Here is a 22641-nt window from a genome sequence, read left to right as displayed (position 1 = left end):
CTCGGAGGTGGCACTATGTCAATCTGTGTGCTGTACTTGGCTTTCCAGTGCACAGCTACTCATCCACATTTTTTGTCCCTTCCTCAAAAGAACTCAAATTTGTCAAATGCTATTTCTCTTTCACAATCATGTTGACTCTGCCCGACTGTGCTGCCAGATATTTTCGAAGTGCCCATGACAACCTCCTTAATAGTAGATTGCAGCATTTTTCTAATAGCAGATATTGAAAAACTAGCTTTAGTTTCCATCTTGCTGCTTTTACACATTCAGCCTTGATTAGAAGAGTCCCATATTCCAATGGGAGCTTTCTAGAATCCGGAGAATTTTGCAAAATTATCAATGCATCTATAATTCCACCAGCCAATCTCAAAACCCTGAATTCCAGGTTGATGTTTATGACATCTGGGGTCTGATCAGTTTTTAGTTCTAATAGTTTTCAGAGTACATATACTCTGGTGATTGCCACCATTTTAAGTTCCTCCTACCCTTTTACCTCCCGAGTCATAACTATTCCCAAGAAATTTGCATCCTTTGTAGTGAAGGTAAATGCCAAATCTTCCATTGCTCAATTTACCATTATTCACTTGCCAAACATTCTCTAAAAAGATAAAACATGCAGCTCACGAACTCACTTCCCTTTGGAATACCCGAAGAAACTTTTCCTATCTAGAAATATTTCTAGCTAGCTTTTCTCATACCGGAATTTCTCCCTCCTTATTTAAGCTTTTCTTCCATTCTTAGTATTCTGTCCAGTCCTCTTCAATTTGTCTGCTTTGTATGCTATATGAATTCAGAATTTATTACTCTCATTTCCTATTCATGTATATATCCAAATGTCTTTTAAATACTGTAACTTGACCTGCATCCACCACTTCCTCTGGAGTTCATTCCACATACAAACCACTTTCTGTATGTTAAAAAAAGCCCCTCTTTTTTTTAAAAACAACTTTCTCCTCTCACCTTAAAAAAATATGCCACCTAGTTTTGAACCCCCTATCCAGTGGAAATGACCTTGGCTATTCAGCTTATCTATGCCCTTCACCATTTTATAAACTTCGAGATGGTCACTCATCAACCTCCTACATTCCAGTGAAAAAAGTCCAGCCTATCCAGCCTCTCCTTTATAACTCAAACCTCCATTCCCAGCACCAGCTTGACAAATCTTTTAAGCCCTCTCTAATTTAATAATATTCTTCCTACAATAAGGGGACTATAATTGCACACAGTACTCGAGAAGAGACCTCACTAATGTTCTGTACGACCTCACCTCCCAACTCCTATATTCAAAAGGTCAGAGCAATGAAGGGAAAAGTACTAAACTCTAAGCAGCCTTACTATGACACAAATTTCGAAGAATTATATACTTGAACCCCCAAAGTCTCTCTATTCTGCAACACTACCCAGGGTCCTACCTTTAACTGCTTAAGTCCTACCCTGCTTGTTTGACTAAACTGCAATAAGGACAAACAGGAAGACAGCTAACAATCCATATCCATGAACACCATCTAGCCACGAAACGACACAACCAGCTTTCCTTAGTAGCCACACACGCAGCTGACAAGCAACATGAATTCCACTGGGACAATACTACTACTATTATAGGACAAGCCAAACAGATCAGCCAGGGAATTCCTAGAGGCATGAGGCTCATCCACAGATTCAATCAATCAATCAATCAATCAACCAACAAGCACATTGACCTGGACCCAATATACTGACCACTGCAGCGGACAGCTGGAACTGACAACCGGAAGCAGCAGATTCAAACCACTATAAATGCCGGAGGAAAGATCACAGAAGCACTTCACAGGAGGCTCCCAAGCACTGAGGATGTCACCTAGACAGGGGACGAAATGTTTGCAACACAAATTCCCAGCTCGGCGAACAGAACCACAACAACGAGCACCTGAGCTACAAATCTTCTCACAAACTTTGAAAACTGCAATAATGCATATTTATCCAAGTTAAATTCCATCTGCCATTTCTCAACCCACTGACCCAATTGATCAAGATCTCTTTGTAATCTTAGATAACCATCTTCACTGTCCACCATACCATTAAATTTTGGATTAGAGAACTGAAACCAATGCTTGATCAAGTGCAGTCAGCTACTTCCAGTACCATGTGAAGTGAGCCAAACTGGCTGAAAACTAGCTTCTGTGAAGTCAGGATCCTCCAGAGAAGTCATAGATTCATAGAGACGTACAGCATGGAAACAGATCCTTCGGGCCAACCGACCAGATAACCCAACCCAATCTAGTCCCACCTGCCAGCACCCAACCCATATCCCTCCAAACCCTTCCTATTCATATACCCACCCAAATGCCTTGTAAATGTTGCAATTGTACCAGCCTCCACCACATCCTCTGGCAGCTCATTCCTTTCACGTACATCCCTCTGTGTGAAAATGTTGCCCCGTACGTCTCTTCTATATCTTTCCCCTCTCAGCCTAAACCTATGCCCTCTAGTTCCGGACTCCAACCCCATGGAAAAGACTTTGTCTATTTACCCTATCCATGCCCCTCATAATTTTGTAAACCTCTATAAAGGTCACCCCTCAGCCTCTGACGCTCCAGGGAAAACAGCCCCAGCCTGTTCAGCCTCTCCCTATAGCTCAAAACCTCCAACCCTAGCAATATCCTTGTAAATCTTTTCTGAATCCTTTCAAGTTTCACAACATCTTTCCGATAGGAAGGAGATCAGAATTGCACACAATATTCCAACAGTGGTCTAACCAATGTCCTGTCCAGCTGCAACATCACCTCCCAACTCCTGTACTCAATACTATGACCAATAAAGGAAAGCATACCAAACACCTTCTTCACTATTCTACCTACCTGCGACTCCACTTTCAAGGAGCTATGAAAACATTTCTTGTTAAAGACTGTTCAAAGCTTAATTCTCGTCTATTCTTTGTAGATGATTCCCCTTGTGAATATCCTGGCTGCAATTTTAGATAGGGTGACATTGGGAGGCTGGCATAGAGAGCTTGGAGTAGTGAAGCTTACAGCTCTAATTTTAAGATTATACCTATCTGTTCATGTGCCCCCAGAATAATTTAATAGCAAAACACTTCTGTACAACAGAAATAAAAACAGAATAAACTAAAGTCACAGCAGTAAGATAGCATACATGGAGGAAAAAAGCAATCATTTCATATAAATTTTGTTCAAAGGACATCGTTAAAATACTTCAGAAAAATTAAACTGAAATGCCGGTAAAAAACTCAGGAGGTCAGGCAGCATCTACATTAAGAGAAAGGGATTTAATGTTTCAGGTCTGCAATCTATCCTCAGAACCAGGAAAGGTTAGAAGCCTAATAGGTTTTGAGCAAGGTGTGGCCAGGATAAGAACGAAATGAAGTTCAGTGACAAAATGAAAGACACAAAAGACAAAACTACAGAAAAGTTTACCTTGCAGAGTCAAAAGGTAATAGAGATGAGACAAGAAAAATCCAAAAAAATTGTGCCTAGAGCAGCTGTACTGCTAACTGAAATGAAAAGAAACTAAAACAAAGAAAGATAAAAGAACAAAATAAGGTGATAAAGTTTAAAGTGTGTTACGATCCCAGCTGATGTTAGAACTGGACAATACATTGTAGCATATCCTAGCTTGTTAGATCATATTTTGTTTTGACAGAGGCTACTTCATTAAAATTAAAACATAAACATACAATACTGCACATTTTTGTTTTCACAATAAAACAGACAAAATGGAGTAGAAGAAACTTTCTATTTACAACACAAGCTCAAATATTTATAAACACACAGTTAAAGTATAAGACACTCATCCCAAAGAACACTGCAATACAAACTAAGAACAACAACTTAGTAAAAGGTCATATTGTAACATTTTTCCTTATTTTTGATTCTGGACCAAAATGGAAAATAAGGGTTTTGTAAGCTAACGATGGATGAAGGATTGCTGTATTCTTCAAAAGCAAGTTACCCTACATGCCATGTGAGTGTTGTTTGCATAGCTAGTTGCACAACTAAGGCAAGTCTAAGTAGAGGCAATCTGAAGCCAAGGCGTGTACAGGGGAACCTCGATTACCCGAATGTGATGGGCAGGCACTATTTTGTTCAGATAATTGATTATTCGGTTAAATCGATTAAATACCTTTTTTCTGGGGCTCGGAGTTTTTAAAGTCTGCTCCTCGTTCAGAAGGCTGCAGCAGCACACAGCGCGTGAGACCCCGCCCCAACTTCGCCCGACACCGTCATCCCACCCCCTTGCTACACACACCCTGTCCCCAACCCCATACAACACCACTCCACAGCTCCCAACCCTGTGCAACACCACACCCGCCCCAAACCCAGTCTAACACCGCTCTTGTCCCTAACCCCGTCCCACACCGCCCCCCAATCCTGTATACACCTGCTTCCTCTCTGGGGGCAGCTGGACTGGATACCAATAAGACTGCTGCAGTTGCTTTTGGGGGGCAAGTCTCCAAATAGCATGAGCGCACACACACACAACTTTTTACCAGGTTCTACTTTTGCCCTGTACAGGACAATGTTGGAGAGATTATCTAGGGAAGGGCGGTTTAGGGTATACCCCTCTGAAGAACTCAGGGAAAGGTGTGGAGAGAGAGAGAGAGAGAGAGAGACTGTTGAATCACTGTAAACAAAAGACATGATCACGGTTGGAAACACACCTTTGATGTAATGTTTCCACCAGGACCTTGAGATCTCCTTCGGATAATTGGTATTCAAATAATCGAGGTTCCTCTGTATATGAATGAAGCTCCAGCTGACAGGTTGCTGATTGGTTTGTGGTATGGCAACCAGTTTTCGATAACATAGGCCTTCTGCCTGCCAACATCAATGTGATTGGTTTGCAGATAGCTGAACAGCTTGTGGGTGTAAATGTTTTGAGGGAGAAGCCATCAGATTTGTGAAAAAGGACAAGTGTTGCCTCTTTTCTATGCAGTAAAGCACACTATAAACCTGAATAAGACTAGTTTATTGTTTCTTCAGCAGTGCTTAAACAACAAGTCATAGACTTTAAGTGTGAACCAGCAACCCTGGACCTCCTGCAAGCAAGTGGAAGTACTTGAAGATGACAGATCAAGGACCAGCAAATCCTGACAAACTGAAAAGAATCTCTCAGTAAACCTTGGGGACAGGGACCACTGAATTGCCTTTCCTGTTTTTCTACTTTGTCCATTACACCCTTGTTTATTTCTGTTTCTCATTATAGTGCATGTAATTGGGAATTAACAAGGTTGTTAGAGTTTTAATCGGTACAGTCATGTCAAAAAATCTGCAGTTAAAATCTATTTGTAATAAATAGCAATTCCTATTGAATACAAAAATCTGACCTACGCTATCTGTCTGGCTCTAAAAGGCAGGTAAAATTAGGAAACACTGCATTTTTTTAAAAAGCTTTAAACTTTCGACAACTCCAGGAGTAGCAGAACATGGCCTCTAGCAAGCTACCTCAGTGAGGCATAACATAAATGCTTTTGTCAAATAGCCACAACACATCATTGGTACAGTATTCACACTGGAGTCCCTGTCTCTAAAATTTCAATAGATTGTCACTTAAAGACTGGAAATGCAGATATCTTCTCCTAGTGTTATTCATGCACCCAAGTTTAAAGATGATCATTTTCAAACAACTCTTCTGGGTTTTATCCCAATATCTTTGGGTTAGGAATAACACTAACTCAGTACTATAATAGGAACAGGAATACACCAGTCAGTCCCATGAGCCGTTTCCATTATTCAATGGGACCAATCGATTGGTAGCCTAACTCCAGACACCTGCTATTAGCTTATATCCTCAGATTTTTGTTAAGCAGGAGTACTTAGATTTAAAATGAACAACTCATCGAGCATCCACTAATGATGTGTGGAAGAGAGCTACAACCTCTCCCACCTTGTGTGTGCACATGTTTCCCAACATCTCTCTTGAAGAGACTGGCCCAAATTTACAGACAATATTCCCCTAGTTCGAGAATCCTTGAACAGTGTAAATTGTTTATCTTTATCTACCCTGTCTTTTCCTGTGAACATCTTACGAGTTCAATCAGATTACCCTTTAACCTTCTAAATCCAAGAGAAAATAGATCTCATCTGAAAACCTCTCAGAATCTAACCCCTGAAGTCCACGAATCATTTTTGTAGACCTATGTTGTACTACCTCTAACACAAATATATTCTTAAGGTGTGGTGGCTGGATAGCTTAATATGTCCTTCTCTTAACAGGAACACTGGTCTATATAAGCTGCTTAATCAAAGGACTTCAGAGGACTGTCTCAAATCACTATGAACAGGAATCAATCACTCCAACCGATGCGTGCTCCCTGCCAAGCTCCTGCAAAAACAGCAGTTACAGAAATTTCTAACAAACCTTGAAGTCCCATTATTAATCTTGCTGGGCCACAAAACAATCTAAAAAGGTACACAAACTTTATTAGTGGTGCATAAGTACTTCCCACAAACTGACTGAACAGAAATCATCATAGATAGATAAATCCTTAAGTTAAAATTCAAACCCACATCCCTCATTCACTCAATCTAAGAACTTGAACTTGCAATAAATGAACTTAAAATACATATAAATCTCAATTTATAATCACAGGTATATTCCTGAAATTGTTCAACTCAATGTCAAGTCCAAAAAACTGGAAGGTGCTTACATGAAAAGATAAAGTTCTGCTTCTGAAATTTATATTGAGTTTCAACTAGGATAGTGTAGCAGCTAAAGGGTGGAAATGTCAGCATGACAAGATGGAGAATTGAAACAACAGGCCATCAGAAGCACACGATCATGCTTGCAGACAGAATTAAAGTCAAAATGATTAATAGTCTGCATTTTGTCCCCATGGTGTTTTGGAGATCACATGTGAACAATGAATATAGTAGGCTAGATTGAAAGAAGCATATATAAATTACTGCTTCACTTGAAAAGCTAAAATAATTTACCTTAATCTCCCTTATCAGACTCCTTATAGAACTTGAAAATACCTTAATGGCAAAGGCAGCACAGGAAAATGGCAGCGTTTTTCTAAACAGCACTTACTTTTGTCAGTGTTTCAGGACAGACTTCATCATCTGGTACCCAAAGCTTTGTCGTCTTCTTCGCCGGAAACTAACAACAGAATGATAGTAATCATTTGAATTTGACAGCTGTTGGGGGAAAAAACCCTCACAACTGATAAATTTTTAATTTAGAAATAGTTATTCAGAACATCTGTGATCTGATGTTGAGATATATTTAAAAATTTCTACAAACATGAGCTTTCTTCAAACTTTTTTTTCCCTCCTACCTAACAGTGCCAGGTAATGTTTAATAGGGTCATGAAAATAGCCCATAATAAAACACCAATAGAGTGCACTATACTAACATGCGGGGCTTCGACAGCCAACCAGAAACAAATATACTGTTAATAGGAGGGTTTCCTTTTAGTGTTTACTTTCAAGCTAAGTTGTTTAACTTGGGTTGTGAAAGGAAGTGCTCCAATAAGAGAACAAAACAGTGTTCAATTGGCGCAGTTCCAATATTATCACAACCCACTCTGCTATCAATCTTAGCAATAAATTTGGGTATTTCTTTACTTGAGGAAAATACAGTAAGAAGTAATCAGTCAAATCAGTTCATTTCAATGTTTCCTACTTTCTCTATTTTTGACAGACATTAGCAGAAATCTGGAAGCAAGTTCGTACCTGTCTGCTGCAAGATGTTAAAGACAACACGAATGAAAAATCCGACTTCATAACTAAACTGCCATTTCAAAATGTTGTAACTAAAATATGTACTTACTCGGTCATTCATTAACAAGTCTTTCACAACAAAACCAGCCACTAGGGACTTCAGAGGTGCAGAAAATTGTTCTGGAGCCAGCATAGCTATATGTCCAATTGAAATCAAAGGAGTGATGAGCTGCTCTGGGTTGCTGGGATCCAAACTTTTGTGCAAAGGCTGAAAAAAAATCAGTAGTCAGATTACAAGTCATTTGGGGTGATTTGATATTCTGGCATTCTAGCGGATTAGGCTCACTGCCAATAAGTGCCCCACAGAAAACTGGGCAAAGCCCACAATTTTCACTTAATTAGTGAATAATTATGTTACACGATTCCCAAGGTGCATTTGCTGGGAGCATCATACAACATAAGCAGAGAAATAAAAAGATTATGGTTAATATTCTAATTGTACAATTTTTAAAATGAATTAATGGCATCATATTAGCATTGCTCTTTTATCGAAATCCCGGTTTTTGTTTTTTAAACTGTTAAATGTAATGCTTAAAAACAAAGGATTGAAAAATGTTCATCTTCAGCAATTTTAGGCCTTCGGTTAATCAACTCAGCTAAATTCCAATTAAGATAGCACGTGAAATTTAAACATTCATAACCAATGATCATTTTCCATGATTTACTAAACTCATCTTCACATCAAAATTTTTTTTTAAATTACTCTGAAGAAACACGAGGTATCATTTCTAAGCCCTTCTGACAATCAGTTTTCATATTTACACACTCTAAGTGACTCAGGCCCAGACTTATCGAATTACAACATCCTTGATCAAATAACTCTTAGCATAGAAGCAACATGAGCCCTTTGCGGTTGCCATCTTTTAATTACATGGCAAACTATCAATCCAAGACAATCAAAATCTCTCAAAAACAGTAACTGGCTCGAAGTCTCGAAACTGAAAATATGTTGCTGGAAAAGTGTAGCAGGTCAGGCAGCATCCAAGGAACAGGAGATTCGACATTTCGGGCATAAGCCCTTCTTCAGGAAGTCTCGAAATTCAAACTCAGGATACCAAACAAGTGGATAGCAATGGAATTGCAAATCTACTGACAACAACATGATTAAATCATAGTGCCACTCTCAACTATGCCCCTTAAACCAGGCAGAACAACCAGTGTGTAGGTTATAGAATCAGAAACAAGCTAATGGTCAGGAGCAAATATGAGTGCTTCAGACTGCCCAATGTTTAACTAGAGGAAAAGAGGGATTCATTCAAAATTTACCATCAGCGCAAATTAAGCAAAAGTCTTAAATGGAACTGAAGGTGGGAAGAGAGGACATGAACACACAGAATTTTGCTAAAGTACTCATAAGTAAAACTAAGCTTGGGTTGTCCAATTGCTGGACGACAACAACTGTTGACATTTATCTTGGCTCTTTCTGTGTTTCGACCAAATTCAGAGCTTACGTGTTCACAGTTCTTCCGTATTGCTTTGCCTCTTAGTTCAGACACAAAGTGGAGTTTATCATGGTTACCATCAGTCATCATTCACGAGTGAACATATTGTTGCATGACACTATGCCACATCAATGTCACACCTAAGCATATGCTAACAATGTATGTACTTCAATATATTCAAAAGTAATCCTCAGTCAGGTCAAAGGAGACAGTCATCAATCAGATGTTGTGAGTGAGTCAAAGACAAGGTCAAACCACTGCTCAGGGGCTTGGATACAATGGGACAGTCAATTGGGACAGTCAGGGCTCCATATTGTAGCAGTCAATGAGTCACAGTCAGTTTTGCAGAACCAATACAGTCCAGGGATTAACAGGAAGGTAGGCATGAGTTGCAGAGATCAGTCAGGTGCCCTGTCCTTCCGAGTCTGTCAGGGAGTGGGCTACAGCCAGAGAGTCAGATGTACAGCGTGGAAACAGACCCTTTGGTCCAAATCCTCCATGCTGACCAGATATTCTAAATTAATTTAGTCCCATTTGCTAGTACTTAGACCATATCCCTCCAAACCATTGCTATTCATATACCAATCCAGATGTCTCTTTTCTAAAAAAAATGTCATAACTGTAACAGCCTTCACCACTTTTTGTAGGGCCGGGGCTCAGGGACTAACACGGGAAATGAAGAAGTAAATTTAAAAAAGTTAACTTTTACGTGCGGAAATGCGATTTTTGATAAATTGACATTAGGTGCCAGGAAGAACAAACATGATGATATTTATTAGTGTTGGGTGGGGTAGGAGGGAGAACATGCATTATAGAAGGCCTTAATTATCAGACTCGCTCTGCAAAGTGCAACCCATGCTGCTGTCTTCCCTCACCACTCAGGTCAAAAATGCACAATGGAAATGGAAAATAGTTGGAACCACAACCAAAGTGAGTGGAGTAAGGGATTTTTTCTGTCAGAACACAGACTCTACTACTGAGAAATGTGCAGTCCTTCAGGAGAAGCTACATTAAATCAGGCATTTACACAGAATCATTACACCCTGCACATAAAATGCGTGCAGTGTCCAATTATGTGAAATACAAATCTTGGCCACAGCAATTTTGGACATCTCACTGGTCATGACTGATTGCTTTTGCTTCAGAGAGGACTGTGATCAATTACAGACAACCTTAAAAAGTACCACCTGTAGATTTCACTTCACAAAAACAATTCAAAGTCTCATAGGCTGCACAAGTGCACAGAACCAATTTCCTATCACCCTGAACATTTGTGAACATGCTGACATGCAATGCTGCCCTTCTTGTGGGAGCAGAGGTAAGCGGACAAGGTTTCAGTAATCCTCCCTCTGTATACAGAAAATAAAACTCCCCGTGTCAAAAGGCTTTCCTGTTGAATTCTCCATGTCCCACTGTGTAGAGGACGAGTCTAAACTGTCATTTGTCATTGAATGATGTCTTCTCACATTGTCTGAAACTAAACATGTTCTTAATATTTTCTCCACAGCATCATTGGAACAATGACCAATGGATCCATCCGCAGCAAAGAGTATCACCACAACAATGGCACAACAAAGTCAGAGAGAAAGGAAGGAGGAACAGATGAGCCAGCAAGTCCAGGACCAATAGTTGCTAAACTGTTGTAGTGTATGGTCCTCTTGAGATGTGGAGGAGATACAGGAGGCTGAGTGTCTTAATCTTATTTCCTCTAGACAAGTAATGCATGTTACCACCACAGACTGACCATGTCCCAGGACATGGTCACAATTCTGCTTTTGAACAGGATGGGATGGCCATGAAAGGTGGCCTTTAAGGTAACAGCACAGCAAAAATTTGTTGAAACGTCTACTGGCTCAACATGGCTTTCCCACAGACTTTCGAGTCCTTGAAGTAAAGTACTTTATTTTGTTTGTACACTTTTGTCACTGACATAGACAACTGATGCTCAAGTCATTATCATGAGTTTACAGTTCTCTCTCAATCTTGAATGTAATATCACCCATTACAGAACGATTTTCCTTTCTGCCTCTGGTCCTTGTCGATCCACACTGACCTTTGTATGACTCCATAATGAGCAAATCTGAACCAACACCAAGCATTCTAGTAGAACATACTGGCTTACCATTTGGATGTGATTAAATGTGCTTTCTAATCATATCAAATGTTATCAAAAGCTAGACTTTGATGAATAGAAAAGTCACTTAAAATTAAAGAACGGGCTGACAGTTTTCCCAAACACAAACTGTCCTAAACTGGTTTAAATAACTGTCCAAATGTGAATTGCCTAAATACATTTGGCCTTGAAACTATGAAATATTAAAAATACATGTTCTTTACTCTTTCCACATACAACATCTGTTTGACCAAAAAAATCCTCTTTTGGCTCAGATTTATATTTCAGATTAAGTATTTGTGAGATTTGAATTGCCAAGAGGTTGGATCAGAAGGAAAATGATGCATAAATCTTCATTACAGCAGCAAGAGAAGCATCAAGAACTATCTACTTGTGTTAAGGGTACAGATGGAGGAGTGTCTAAGAGGAGTCCAGTAAATCTATACATCTTATCTAGTATAAAATGAAATCTATGTTCAACTACAACAATGTAAATGGTTTGCTTGCCTTCAGTGAGAAGTTGAGAGCAGGAATATCTTGCTGAACCAACACAGGGTCTTGTTGAGAGGCATAGTTTGAAGCATAAACACTGTTTTGTGACCAGGATAGAGAATCCTGAAGATGGTGTTGCCTGCCTGGTGCTCGGGCTTGGGATCTCTCATTTGGGCTGCAGAGGAACTTGGAGTGAGAGGGTAAAGATCCAGTGGTTGCAGTCCATGCAAGTACCAATGACAGATAAAACTAGGGCAGAGCTTCTGCTAAGGGATTATGAAAAGCTAGGAGCTAAATCAAAAAGCAAAAGCAAAAAAGGTAATAATCTCTGAATTACTACCTGAGCCACGAGTTACTTGCCACAGGGTGAATAAGATTATGCAGGTAAATGCACAGCTCAAGCATAGGCGTGGGTCAAATGGGCTTGAATTCATGGGACATTGGCACCAGTACTGGGGAAGAAGGGACCTGTTCTGATGGTGCAGTCTTCATTTAGACTGTGTTGGGACCAGAGTGCTAGTGACTTGCTCAACAAGGGCTGTAGACTTTAAACTACATTTTTTTGAGACCGGGTGGACACTCAGTTATAGGGTACATTAGAAAACCCAAATTAAAAAAAAAAGGTGGTAACAGTGCAGAACGCAAGTCACATTATTAAAATCTTCAGCATAGACACAAATAGGATAGAGCGTATGGAAAGGGTTAGAAAGCAACCTTCAAGCACACTGGACAAACAAACGACAAGGAGAACATTGAGGCTTAATAGAGGACTGAAGTTGTTCTTTCTGAATGCACGCAGCATAAAGTAATAAGGAAAATGAGTTCATGGCGCAGATAGAAATTGGCAGTAATCACGTGGTGGGCATCACGGAGACATGGCTTCAAGGGAATCAGAATTGAGAGCTGAATATTCAAGGATATGCGTCCTATTGAAAAGATAGGCAGGTGGAAAGAGGAGGTGGAGTTGCCTTATTATTAAGAAATGGAAATAAATCAATAGGAAGAAATGAAGTAGGGTCAGATAGTGTAGAACCTGTGCGAGTAGAATTGAGGAACTGCAAAGGCAAAAAAAAAACAACTGGAGCTATGCACAGGCCTCTAAACAGTAGTCAGGAGCTGGGGTGCAGATAGAAAAGATGTGTAGGAAAGGCAAAGTTACAGTAACCATAGGGGATTTCAATATGCAGGTGGACTGGGAAAATCAGGTTGGGAGTGGATTGCAAAAACAAAAAGGAATTTGTGGAATGTCTATGAAATGGCTTTTTGGAGCAGCTTGTGTTGGAGCCCACGAGGGAACAGGCAACACTGGATTTAGTGTTGTGCAAAGAGGCAGACTTGATAAGGGAGCTGATGGTGAAGGAACCTTTTGGAGTTTCTGGGAGAATTTCAAGAAACTACAGCAGAGATTCATCCCAAGGAAACAGAAACATGATACAGGGAGGATGAGGGAACCGTGGCTGATTAGGGAAGTCAGGGATAGCATAAACTTAAAAAGAGCAACCAGATCATGTGGGAAACCAGAGGATTGGGGAGCACACAAAGGCCAACAGAGGACAACAAAAAAGAAATAAAGGGAGAGAGAAGATTAAAAGGAGGGTAAGGGAACAGTAATATGAAGGAGACGGTAAGAATTTCTTTAGATATATAAAAAGGGCAAAAGGCAGGCAAAAAAGTGGACATTGAGCTGCTGGAAAATAACGCTGGATAGTAGTGGAGAACAAGAAAATGGCTGAGGAATTGAATAATTATTTACTTCAAAGTGGATGACACAAGTAGTGTCTCAAAGATTCAAGACAGTGAGGGGACAGAGCTGAGTATGGTGGCCATCACCAAGGACAAGGTGCTAGAAAAACTGAATGGCCTGAAGGTAGTTAAATCACCTGAACCAGATGGACTACATCACAGAGTTCTAAGGGAGATAGCTGAAGAGATAGTAAAAGTTAATGGTGATCTTTCAGGAATCGCTAGTATCAGGGAGGTCCCAGAGGGATGGAAAATCACTAATGTAACACCTCTGTTAAACACTGAGTAAGGCAAAAGATGGAAAATTGCAGACCTATTAGCCTAATCTCGGTCGTGGTTAAGATCCTGGAATCCAATGTGAAGGATGAGATTTCTGAATACTTTGAAGTGTCATGGTAAAATAGAGCAAAATCAGCATGTTCTTAGCAGGAGGCGGCTGGGCCTGGCAAATCTGCTAGAATTCTTCGAGGAAGTAACAAACACATTAGACCAAGGAGATCCAATGTATGTTACCGAGCTTGACTTCAAGAAGACCTTTGACAAGGTGCTGCACAGGGCCCATGGTATCAGAGGCAGAGGCAATGTGTTAGCGTGAATAAAAGCTTGGCTATCTAGCAGAAAGCAGGAAGTGGGAATAGAAGGGTTCTTCTCACTGGCTGCCATACTGAGAAGTGGTGTTCCACAAGGCTCAGTGTTGAGACCATAAGTTTTCACTTTACACATTAATGATCTAGTTGAAGGAACACAAGAGAGCATTCTGGCTACATCTGCAGATGATACAAAGATACTTTGAGGAACAGGTAGCATTGAGGAGGTGGAGAAGCTGCAGAAGGATTTGGACAGGTTAAGAGAGAGAATGGGCAAAGAAGTGTAGATGGAGTACAATGTGGGAGTGTGAGGTCATGCACTTTGCTAAGAAGAATATAGAGGCATGGACTATTTTCTAAATGGGGAAAAAATTCAGAAGTCTGAAGTGCAGAGAGACTTGGGAGTTTTGTCCGGGATTCTCTCAAGGTAAACTTGCAGATTGAGTCAGTAGTTAGGAAGGCAATTGCAATGATGGCATTTATGTTGAGAGAAGTTGAATATAAAAGCTGGATGTACTTCTGTGGCTCTAGAAAGCTCTGATCAGATCACATTTGGAGTATTGTGCAAACATTTGGGCCCCATATCTCAGGAAGGATGTACTGGCCCTGGAGCATGTTCAGAGGAGGTTCACAAAAATGGTCCCAGGAATGAAAGACTTAACATGAGGAATGTTTGAAGACTCTGGGTCTGTACACAATGGGGTTTAAAAGGATGAGAGGAGAATCTAATAGAAACTTGTATAAAGTTTGAATGGCCTGGACAGAGTTGATGTTGGAAAGATTTTTCCATTGATAAGAGAGTAGAACTCGAGGGCAGAGTCTCAGAGGAAAGGAAAGACCTTCTACAACTGTGATAAGGAGAAACATCTTCAGCAAGAGTGGTGAATCTATGGAATTTATTCCCACAGAAGGTCATGTCCTAATGTCTGCACCCATGTCTTATGATCTAGACCACATCTGTAATAGTGAGGAAAGTTTGGTCTTCTTGTTGAGGAAGGATGCTCCTACTGTTGAGGGAGTGTCTGGGATGGCAAGACTGAGAAGTTGTAGAATTGGTAAGGATTATATTCATTGAAGTTTAAGAATGTGGAGAACCCCTGAAATCTAAAATTCTAACTTGAGTAAACAGGGTCGATGCAAAGGTGATGTTCCTAACGACTGGGGAAAAGCATAACCAGGGTCATAGTTTAATGATTATGGGGTAAACCATTTCAAACAGAGAAGAAATTTCTACACCCAGAGAGTGGTGAGCTTGTGCAATTCACGAACACAGAAAGCATTCAAGGCCAAAACATTGCCGATTTGAAGGAGTTGGATATAGCACCCGGGGCTAAGAAAGGGATCAAAAGGGTAATTGCTGGCGATGGTTTTGGGGGGCGGGGGGGTACTATGTCTACTTGGACAGAATAACAAGCAATTGAGTTGCTTTGATCACAGAATGACAGAACAAACTGGATGGAAACAATGGCATATCCCTGCTCCTTTTTTTTAAAAGAATTTCTCTGCTGTGAATGCAAAGAGAACTGCAGGATTCAGAAATGGAATTCCAAATATTTATTTTCTTTCTCAGTGTTTAATAATGTTATATTGGAGACTTGCAATGGTAATTAAGTGAACATTTGAAAAAGGAAAATGTGCACTTGTTGACATATTTAAAAGAAATTCAAATGAATAATCATGAAATTACAATATTATCTAGCAGCTAGCTAGTGCTCCTGGCTGGGTTTAGCAAAGGACTTCATATATAGCAAGCCCAGTAGAATTTATCATTTATGTTAAATTCTAACACACAATCAGAGTTGGTACAGCATGGAAACAGTCTCTGGTCCAACTCACCCATGCTGGCCAGATATCCTAAGTTAATACTGTCCCATTTGCCAGCATTTGGCCAATATCCCTGTAAAGCCTTCCAATTCATATATCCATCCACTTGCCTTTTAAATGTTGGAAATGTACCAGCCTCCAGCAGCTCATTCCATACAAATACCATCCTCTACATGAAAAAAAACTGCCCCTTAGATCTTTTTTAAAATCTTTCCCCTCACATGTGGGCGACACGGTGGCACAGTGGTTAGCACTGCTGCCTCACAGTGCCAGAGACCCGGGTTCAATTCCCGCTTCAGGCGACTGTGTGGAGTTTGCATGTTCTCCCCATGTCTGCGTGGGTTTCCTCCGGGTGCTTCGGTTTCCTCCCACAGTCCAAAGATGTGTGGGTCAGGTGAATTGGCCATGCTAAATTGCCCGTACTAAATTGCCCGTAGTGTTAGGTAAGGGGTAAATGTAGGGGTAGGGGTGGGTTGTGCTTTGGTTGGTCGGTGTGGACTTGTTGGGCCGAAGGGCCTGCTTCCACATTGTAAGTAATCATAAGACCATAAGACCTAGGAGTGGAAGTAAGGCCATTCGGCCCATCGAGTCCACTCCGCCATTCAATTATGGCTGATGGGCATTTCAACTCCACTTACCAACGTTCTCCCCGTAGCCCTTAATTCCTCGAGACAACAAGAATCTATCAATCTCGGCCTTGAAGACATTTAGCGTCCCGGCCTCCACTGCACTCTGTGGCAATGAATTCCACAGGCCCACCACTCTCTGGCTGAAGAAATATCTCTGCATTTCTGTTCTGAATTGACCCCCTCTAATTCTAAGGCTGTGTCCATGGGTCCTAGTCTCCTCGCCTAACGGAAACAATTTCCTAGCGTCCACCCTTTCCAAGCCATGTATTATCTTATACGTCTCTATTAAGTCTCCCCTCAATCTTCTAAACTCCAACGAATACAATCCCAGGATCCTCAGCCGTTCCTCATATGTTAGACCTGCCATTCCAGGGATCATCCGTGAGATCTAACATCTTAAACCTATGCCCTCTAGTTTTGGCTCCCTACCACAGGAAAAAAAGACCTTGGGTATTCGCCCTACCCATGTCTCATGATTTTATAAACCTCTAGAAAGTTAGCACTCTGATTCCAACACTCCAGGTAGAATAGCCTCAGCCTATTCCTCTCCCCATACCTCAAACCCTGGAAACATGTTAGCAAATCTTTTCTAAACCCTTTCAAGTTTCACAACATCCTTCCTACAGCAGAGGCACAGAATTGCAAACAATATTCCAAAAGTAACCAACGTCCTGTACAGATTAGAGTGGCGCTAGAAAAGCTGGTCAGGCAGCAGCCGAGCAGGAAAATTGACATTTTAGGCAAAAAGCCCTTCATCAGGAATGAGGCAGGGAGCCTCTGGGATGGAGTGTATTAATCTGGCTTGGCTTTGTGAAATTTTGCTCATCATATTTCAAGAAACAGTGTGCTACATTTGCACAGTCATCTAAAAGTGCACATACTTACATTAGAAACAAAATCATGTCCATTTACTCAGAACGAAATGCAAGTTGCAACTTTCAGCATTAAAGTGCATTTTTCATTGTATGAATAGATTGGTAAGATTTTATCTGGGTTAAGAAAACCTGAAACATTATTTAACAGACAAACACATCAATTAAGAAAATATGGTTTCTGCATAAAAATATAATAAATGATATCTAAATAGTTCACACCTTACCTCAAATATCTGTGCAAATTGTGTCTCTTTACTGGAGAATATTGCATGAATGCAGTGAATTGCATGCTTGGCTTGTCGAGCAGTGCCTTTCTTGGCCTTCTGTTGCAATACAGGCAGCAAAGCACTAGGCAGGAGAAAAACAAAGCTCATTAAGATTTATTTCTTATGAAAACATGGTCAAAGACATTGACAATTACCAATGCAGAATCAACGTCAATGCCAAAAACCCTTTGATACGACTTAAGATTATTGATACAGCCCCCGAGTGGAATAGCACCCTCTGCTGTCAAGAGATTTTTTTTCTCACAATTTCACTTGCACACAAGACCACAGATATATACTAATTAAAGTTACAGGAAGAAGTAATTGATTGTTCTGATACTACTCAAGTAGCACTAAGGGAACCCTGTGACAGAACCAGTTAACCTTGTAACTTATGTGCTTGAATGTAAAGTGTTACATTTTTGATACTTGCTTGCAATATTCTTTGCATCATGTCAGTGTTCTGGTGTAGTACAGCCAATATGATGGAAGTGACATAGTCCTAACATTGGATTGTAAATTATATAAAGCATGTATAATACTTTCCCACAATAAATTAACTACTGAACAATGACATTTGCAATGTTTCTGAAAAATCAAATACAGGAAATATGCCAATTTGACATTAGAGGTCTAGTCCTGTGGCAGATTTGTAAGTGAGTGGACTAAGAGCCTAGGTGCCTTCTCATTTGCAAGGCAGCTTTTAATATAGATTACTTTGAACACTTCCTGTCACATCTATTTGCCTTCATAGGTCAATGTCTTCATGCATAAAACAATTAACGCATGCATAGCATGTTACAACTTGAAAGAAGGTTAAACTGCAACTCATGATAACTGGTATTCAATTCTATGAAATGTAATCTAAAAGGAAATTGCCATGAATAATTAATATTTTGTAAATACATGCAAGAAAAAATTGACTCTTTATAGCATAGAACTGTGTCATGCATCATGCCCTAAAAGCCTTATTACGGTTGTATTTTATTTTGAGATTCAATATGTAATGACAGGAATGAAGCATACGATCGAATGTGAGGAAAGTCATCTTCAATTTTCTGTCCAGTATTTCGGAAGATCTGTAAAGCAGCTTCTGCCACCTTTTCATCTTCCATTTTCAAGCACTGGAGGAGAGATTCAAATGTTTCCGCAGAGTGAAAAGAGATCGAATGCGTGAAAGATAATACCTAAAATGAAAAAAAAAGCTTTAAAGTTTCGGGATTTTAAAATAGTTTATTAAAATTCAGATTTCTTTCCCTCTCATGAAAAAAATTCTACAGCTAGCAAGATATTTATAAATTTGTAGTTCATCTATTATGGCAACTTCCTTCTTGTTCTTCAATAAGAAATGGAACTTTGATTTATTAATTTTCCATACCTACAGAACCATTTCATCTGCTTTCATGTTGCAGAATTTGCATGGGCTACTAGATAATACTTCTCACTTACATTATAACAAACAAAGTATACAGAATGATGGAAAAATTAGGTAATTTCCAATTTGTTGCCCACAGTTTGAAACTAGTGCTGCTGCTCAAAAAGCCACATTCTGTGTTTATTTCATCTTTGTTTTGCAAAAATTGTGCACAAAGGTATCAATAAAGAAATAAAAGAACTTTTAACACTTAAACAGCACCAAGTGAATAAAGGAGCTCCTTGCAACCAGACAGGAAATGGCAAATACAACTGTCTTCATAATAGTAGGCATGCATGTTGAAGCCCAAGTATGAACACTACTTTTAAAAGATATTAACACTAATTCAGAAGAGATTCTAACAGCTTCACTCGACCAGATCAACAGCAGAATTGAAATGTTGCTATTTGTTATATGACAATTTGAATTATTGTCAACATTCAGTTAATTGCAATGTTGGACTAGATCATAAATTGTGATTTTTGGTTTACTTCTATGTTCACATACGTCATTTGACAAGTCTGCATTAAGTGCCAATGTTACCAGTCTGATGAGTATTTCTATTGTGTTCCTTAAACACATGAAGCCTTCATCCAGACATTTGGCTTTTCAATCCTCCCTGCAAAATTACCTTTTCCTCTGGCTAAAGCACTCAAGTTTCCTTTTACTTTAGATTTTCCCAAATCAAGAAATACACAAAGCATGCAAAACACATTTGTGTTTCTCATTCTTTGTTCCAGGTGAAACAAGCAGCAGCAAGCTTGAAGCCAAAAACTAATTGCCGAAGTGACACATACTCCAGTGTCTCCCACTTTAACTAACTGCTAAAGGAATCTTGGAAGAATTTGCAAGTTGAGGAGTCAACCTGCATGGCCACATTATATAATAATATTATTTTTATTTATTTGTATATGTCTTTAACGTGAAGCCCTCAATTAAGACCTAACACACTGAATCACATGAAACATTTGGCCCAGCAACCTGACTCCATTCAGTATCAGTGAGAAATAATCAAAGAAGCCAAAAATATGCCGAAATGTCAGAAGTAATACAAAAAGCAATTTTAAAAGGTCAGATTAAGTTATAAATATTGAGTTCTTTTGTTTCAAATATCTACCTTTAGCAATTCAAGGCCTGCTCGTATTGCTTCATCAGTTGGCACACCTTCCTCTTCATCATCAGCTGTGCCATCAATGGATTTATTAATCTGCTTAATTAAAGCACTATCAAAAACATGAGTGATGAATAAGTTTGAATTCACATATTAAAAAATAATTCACAAGTCTTTTAACAACAATAACTCAAAAAGTTGAATCCATAGAAAATGTATAAACAGCAAACATGAGAACACATCTTTTTTTTTAAAAAAAGGGCTCATTTGCATACAGTGATGGTTATTTAAACCATTCATTGCACTCCTAGGAAGAACCTGTCATTTGCACATTGGTATGATCAACGTAGCCAAAAATCAAAATTTAACTTCTGAGCTAATGCTTGTGCAGATGGCCTCTTTTTTTTAATGTCAATGATATTTACAGACAAAATCAGCTTGAGAAACTGGCATCACAGTCCACACACTTAGCTCATAAAATGCTTAAAAGTCTGCTGTCTCAAGTGAAACTGGCATAATTTCTAGGTGATTCAGTCAGTACGACTTATAACTAGCTGCATATTTAAGATCATACTTAAGATGGCAGCAACAGAGTAGCAACTTTTGTGCTCAGTTCCTGAGCCCAGAACTCATCCGTTTTCTTTTACTTTTGCTCCCTCCCCTCTGAATGTTTCATTTTCTTTTGGCTGTCTCTTTTATTTCTGCTTCTGTTATTCATCTTGTCTTTAGTATATGAAAGATGGTGCCAGAGAATGGCAACTTCGCACACTTTTCACTGTACGCCTGTATTTTTGTGCGAGTTCACGTGACAATAAAAGTCTAAATCTAAAATGGGTGCAGAAATTGGGGCACAGTAAACCTGCAGAACAGGGTACTGGTGCAAATCTCTGTCACATTACCCAGACTGTGCCATACCAATTATATAAATTTTCATGATTTTATGCACAAAACTATTTTTTCCCCACAGGATGTTGACATCTCTGTATAGGTGAGGCTTTATTTAGTGAGCATTAGCTGATCAAATAAAATGTAAAAAACTACAATTTTAACATGGATGCAGAAACAGCATGCACACAAAATACTGAAGATGGGAGTTAATAGTAGTGTATGGGATCATTCCCTTTGTTAATAGAGGTGTAGCATACAAAAACAAGCAACACATGTTAAACTATTATCACAGAATGATTAGGTGCCTGCTGACAGCACATTCAAAGGTTGGGCATTGTACTATGTGGATTTCGCCAAGCTGACAAAGGGAGAACTAGCCTCTTTCATTGAATTTTGCATCATGCTATGAGCTATGGGATTATTGTTTTGAAAGACTGACATGAAATTATGCTTGGGAAAAAAAAATCAACATGTTCAAGGCATTTTAGACAGTTGAAGGGTTTTACATGATACATACAAATTCTTAGAAGAATTAACAGGGTAGACATGGAAAGATGATTCCCTTAAGACAAACAGCGAGCTCGTCTAGGGCCATAGGGTACTATTTCAAAATAAGAGTTCGTTTAAGGCAGAGGTGAAGTGGGAATTCTTCTGGGATTCTTCATCTTTGGAATGCTTTACCACAAAAAGATGTTGAAACTGGTTCTTGCAGCAAACATAAAAGGCTGAGACAGAAAGACTTTCAATCAATCAGTCAGGGAATTAAGGGTTATGGGGAAAAAGCAGGAAAGTGAAGTAAGGACCATCAGATCAGTTAGAATCTCATTGTTTGATGCAGTAGACTCGATGACCTGAATAGCCTACTGCTGCTCCTATGTCTTATGGTCTATAAGAGTGGGCAAGTTATTGGAGGGAATCCTGAAGGCCAGAATTTATATGCATCTGAGGCAAGAACTGATTAGGGATAGTCAACCTGGCTTTGTGCAAGGGAAATAGTGTCTCATGAATTGGAGTTTTATTTGCAAGTAACGAAGAGCACTGATGGGGGCAGAACGGTGAAAATGATTGATGTGGACTTCAGTAAGGCATTTGACAGTGTACCTCATGGTAGACTGGTTAGCAAGGTTAGCTCACATGGAATACAGGAAGAACTAGCCATTTGGATACACAACTGGCTTGAAGGTAGAAGACTGACAGTGGTGGAGGCTTGTTTTTCAGACTGGAGGCTTGTGACCAGTGGTGTGCCATAAGGATCGGCACTGCTTCCACTGCTTTTTGTCATTTATACAAATTATTTGGATAGGAATATAGGAAGTATGGTTAGTAAGTTTGCAAATGACACCAAAATTGGAGATGTAGTGGAGAGTGAAGAAGATTGCCTTTAAAAGGGATACAGACCAAATACTGGAAAAAGGGATTAATTTAGGATGCCTGATCGACGTGGATGAGTTGGACCAAAGGGTCTGTTTCCATGCTGCACAGATCTATGACTCTCAGCAGTCCTAGTCAGGGAGGTGAAATTTTCAAAATGGACCA

At 39.6% G+C, this 22641-nt stretch overlaps 1 protein-coding gene across 1 annotated transcript in view; it reads right to left on the bottom strand.

Annotated features, from left to right (window-relative positions):
- The window catches only part of pds5b (PDS5 cohesin associated factor B), a 237068-nt gene that overhangs the window by 70210 nt on the left and 144217 nt on the right, over positions 1 to 22641 (bottom strand). Inside the window, exons 18-22 of the mRNA XM_060826137.1 lie at positions 20224 to 20329; positions 18719 to 18879; positions 17651 to 17774; positions 7771 to 7929; positions 7030 to 7098 (exon numbers count right to left, since the gene is read on the bottom strand). Of these exons, the coding sequence (XP_060682120.1) occupies positions 7030 to 7098; positions 7771 to 7929; positions 17651 to 17774; positions 18719 to 18879; positions 20224 to 20329 (619 nt within the window). The remainder of the gene's footprint in view (positions 1 to 7029; positions 7099 to 7770; positions 7930 to 17650; positions 17775 to 18718; positions 18880 to 20223; positions 20330 to 22641) is intronic.

This window comes from Hemiscyllium ocellatum, chromosome 6 (genome assembly GCF_020745735.1).
Source record: "Hemiscyllium ocellatum isolate sHemOce1 chromosome 6, sHemOce1.pat.X.cur, whole genome shotgun sequence".
Classification (NCBI taxonomy): Eukaryota; Metazoa; Chordata; class Chondrichthyes; order Orectolobiformes; family Hemiscylliidae; genus Hemiscyllium; species Hemiscyllium ocellatum.
The sequence above is the reverse complement of the archived record's forward strand: the minus strand, read 5'-3'. Positions and strand labels throughout refer to the sequence as shown.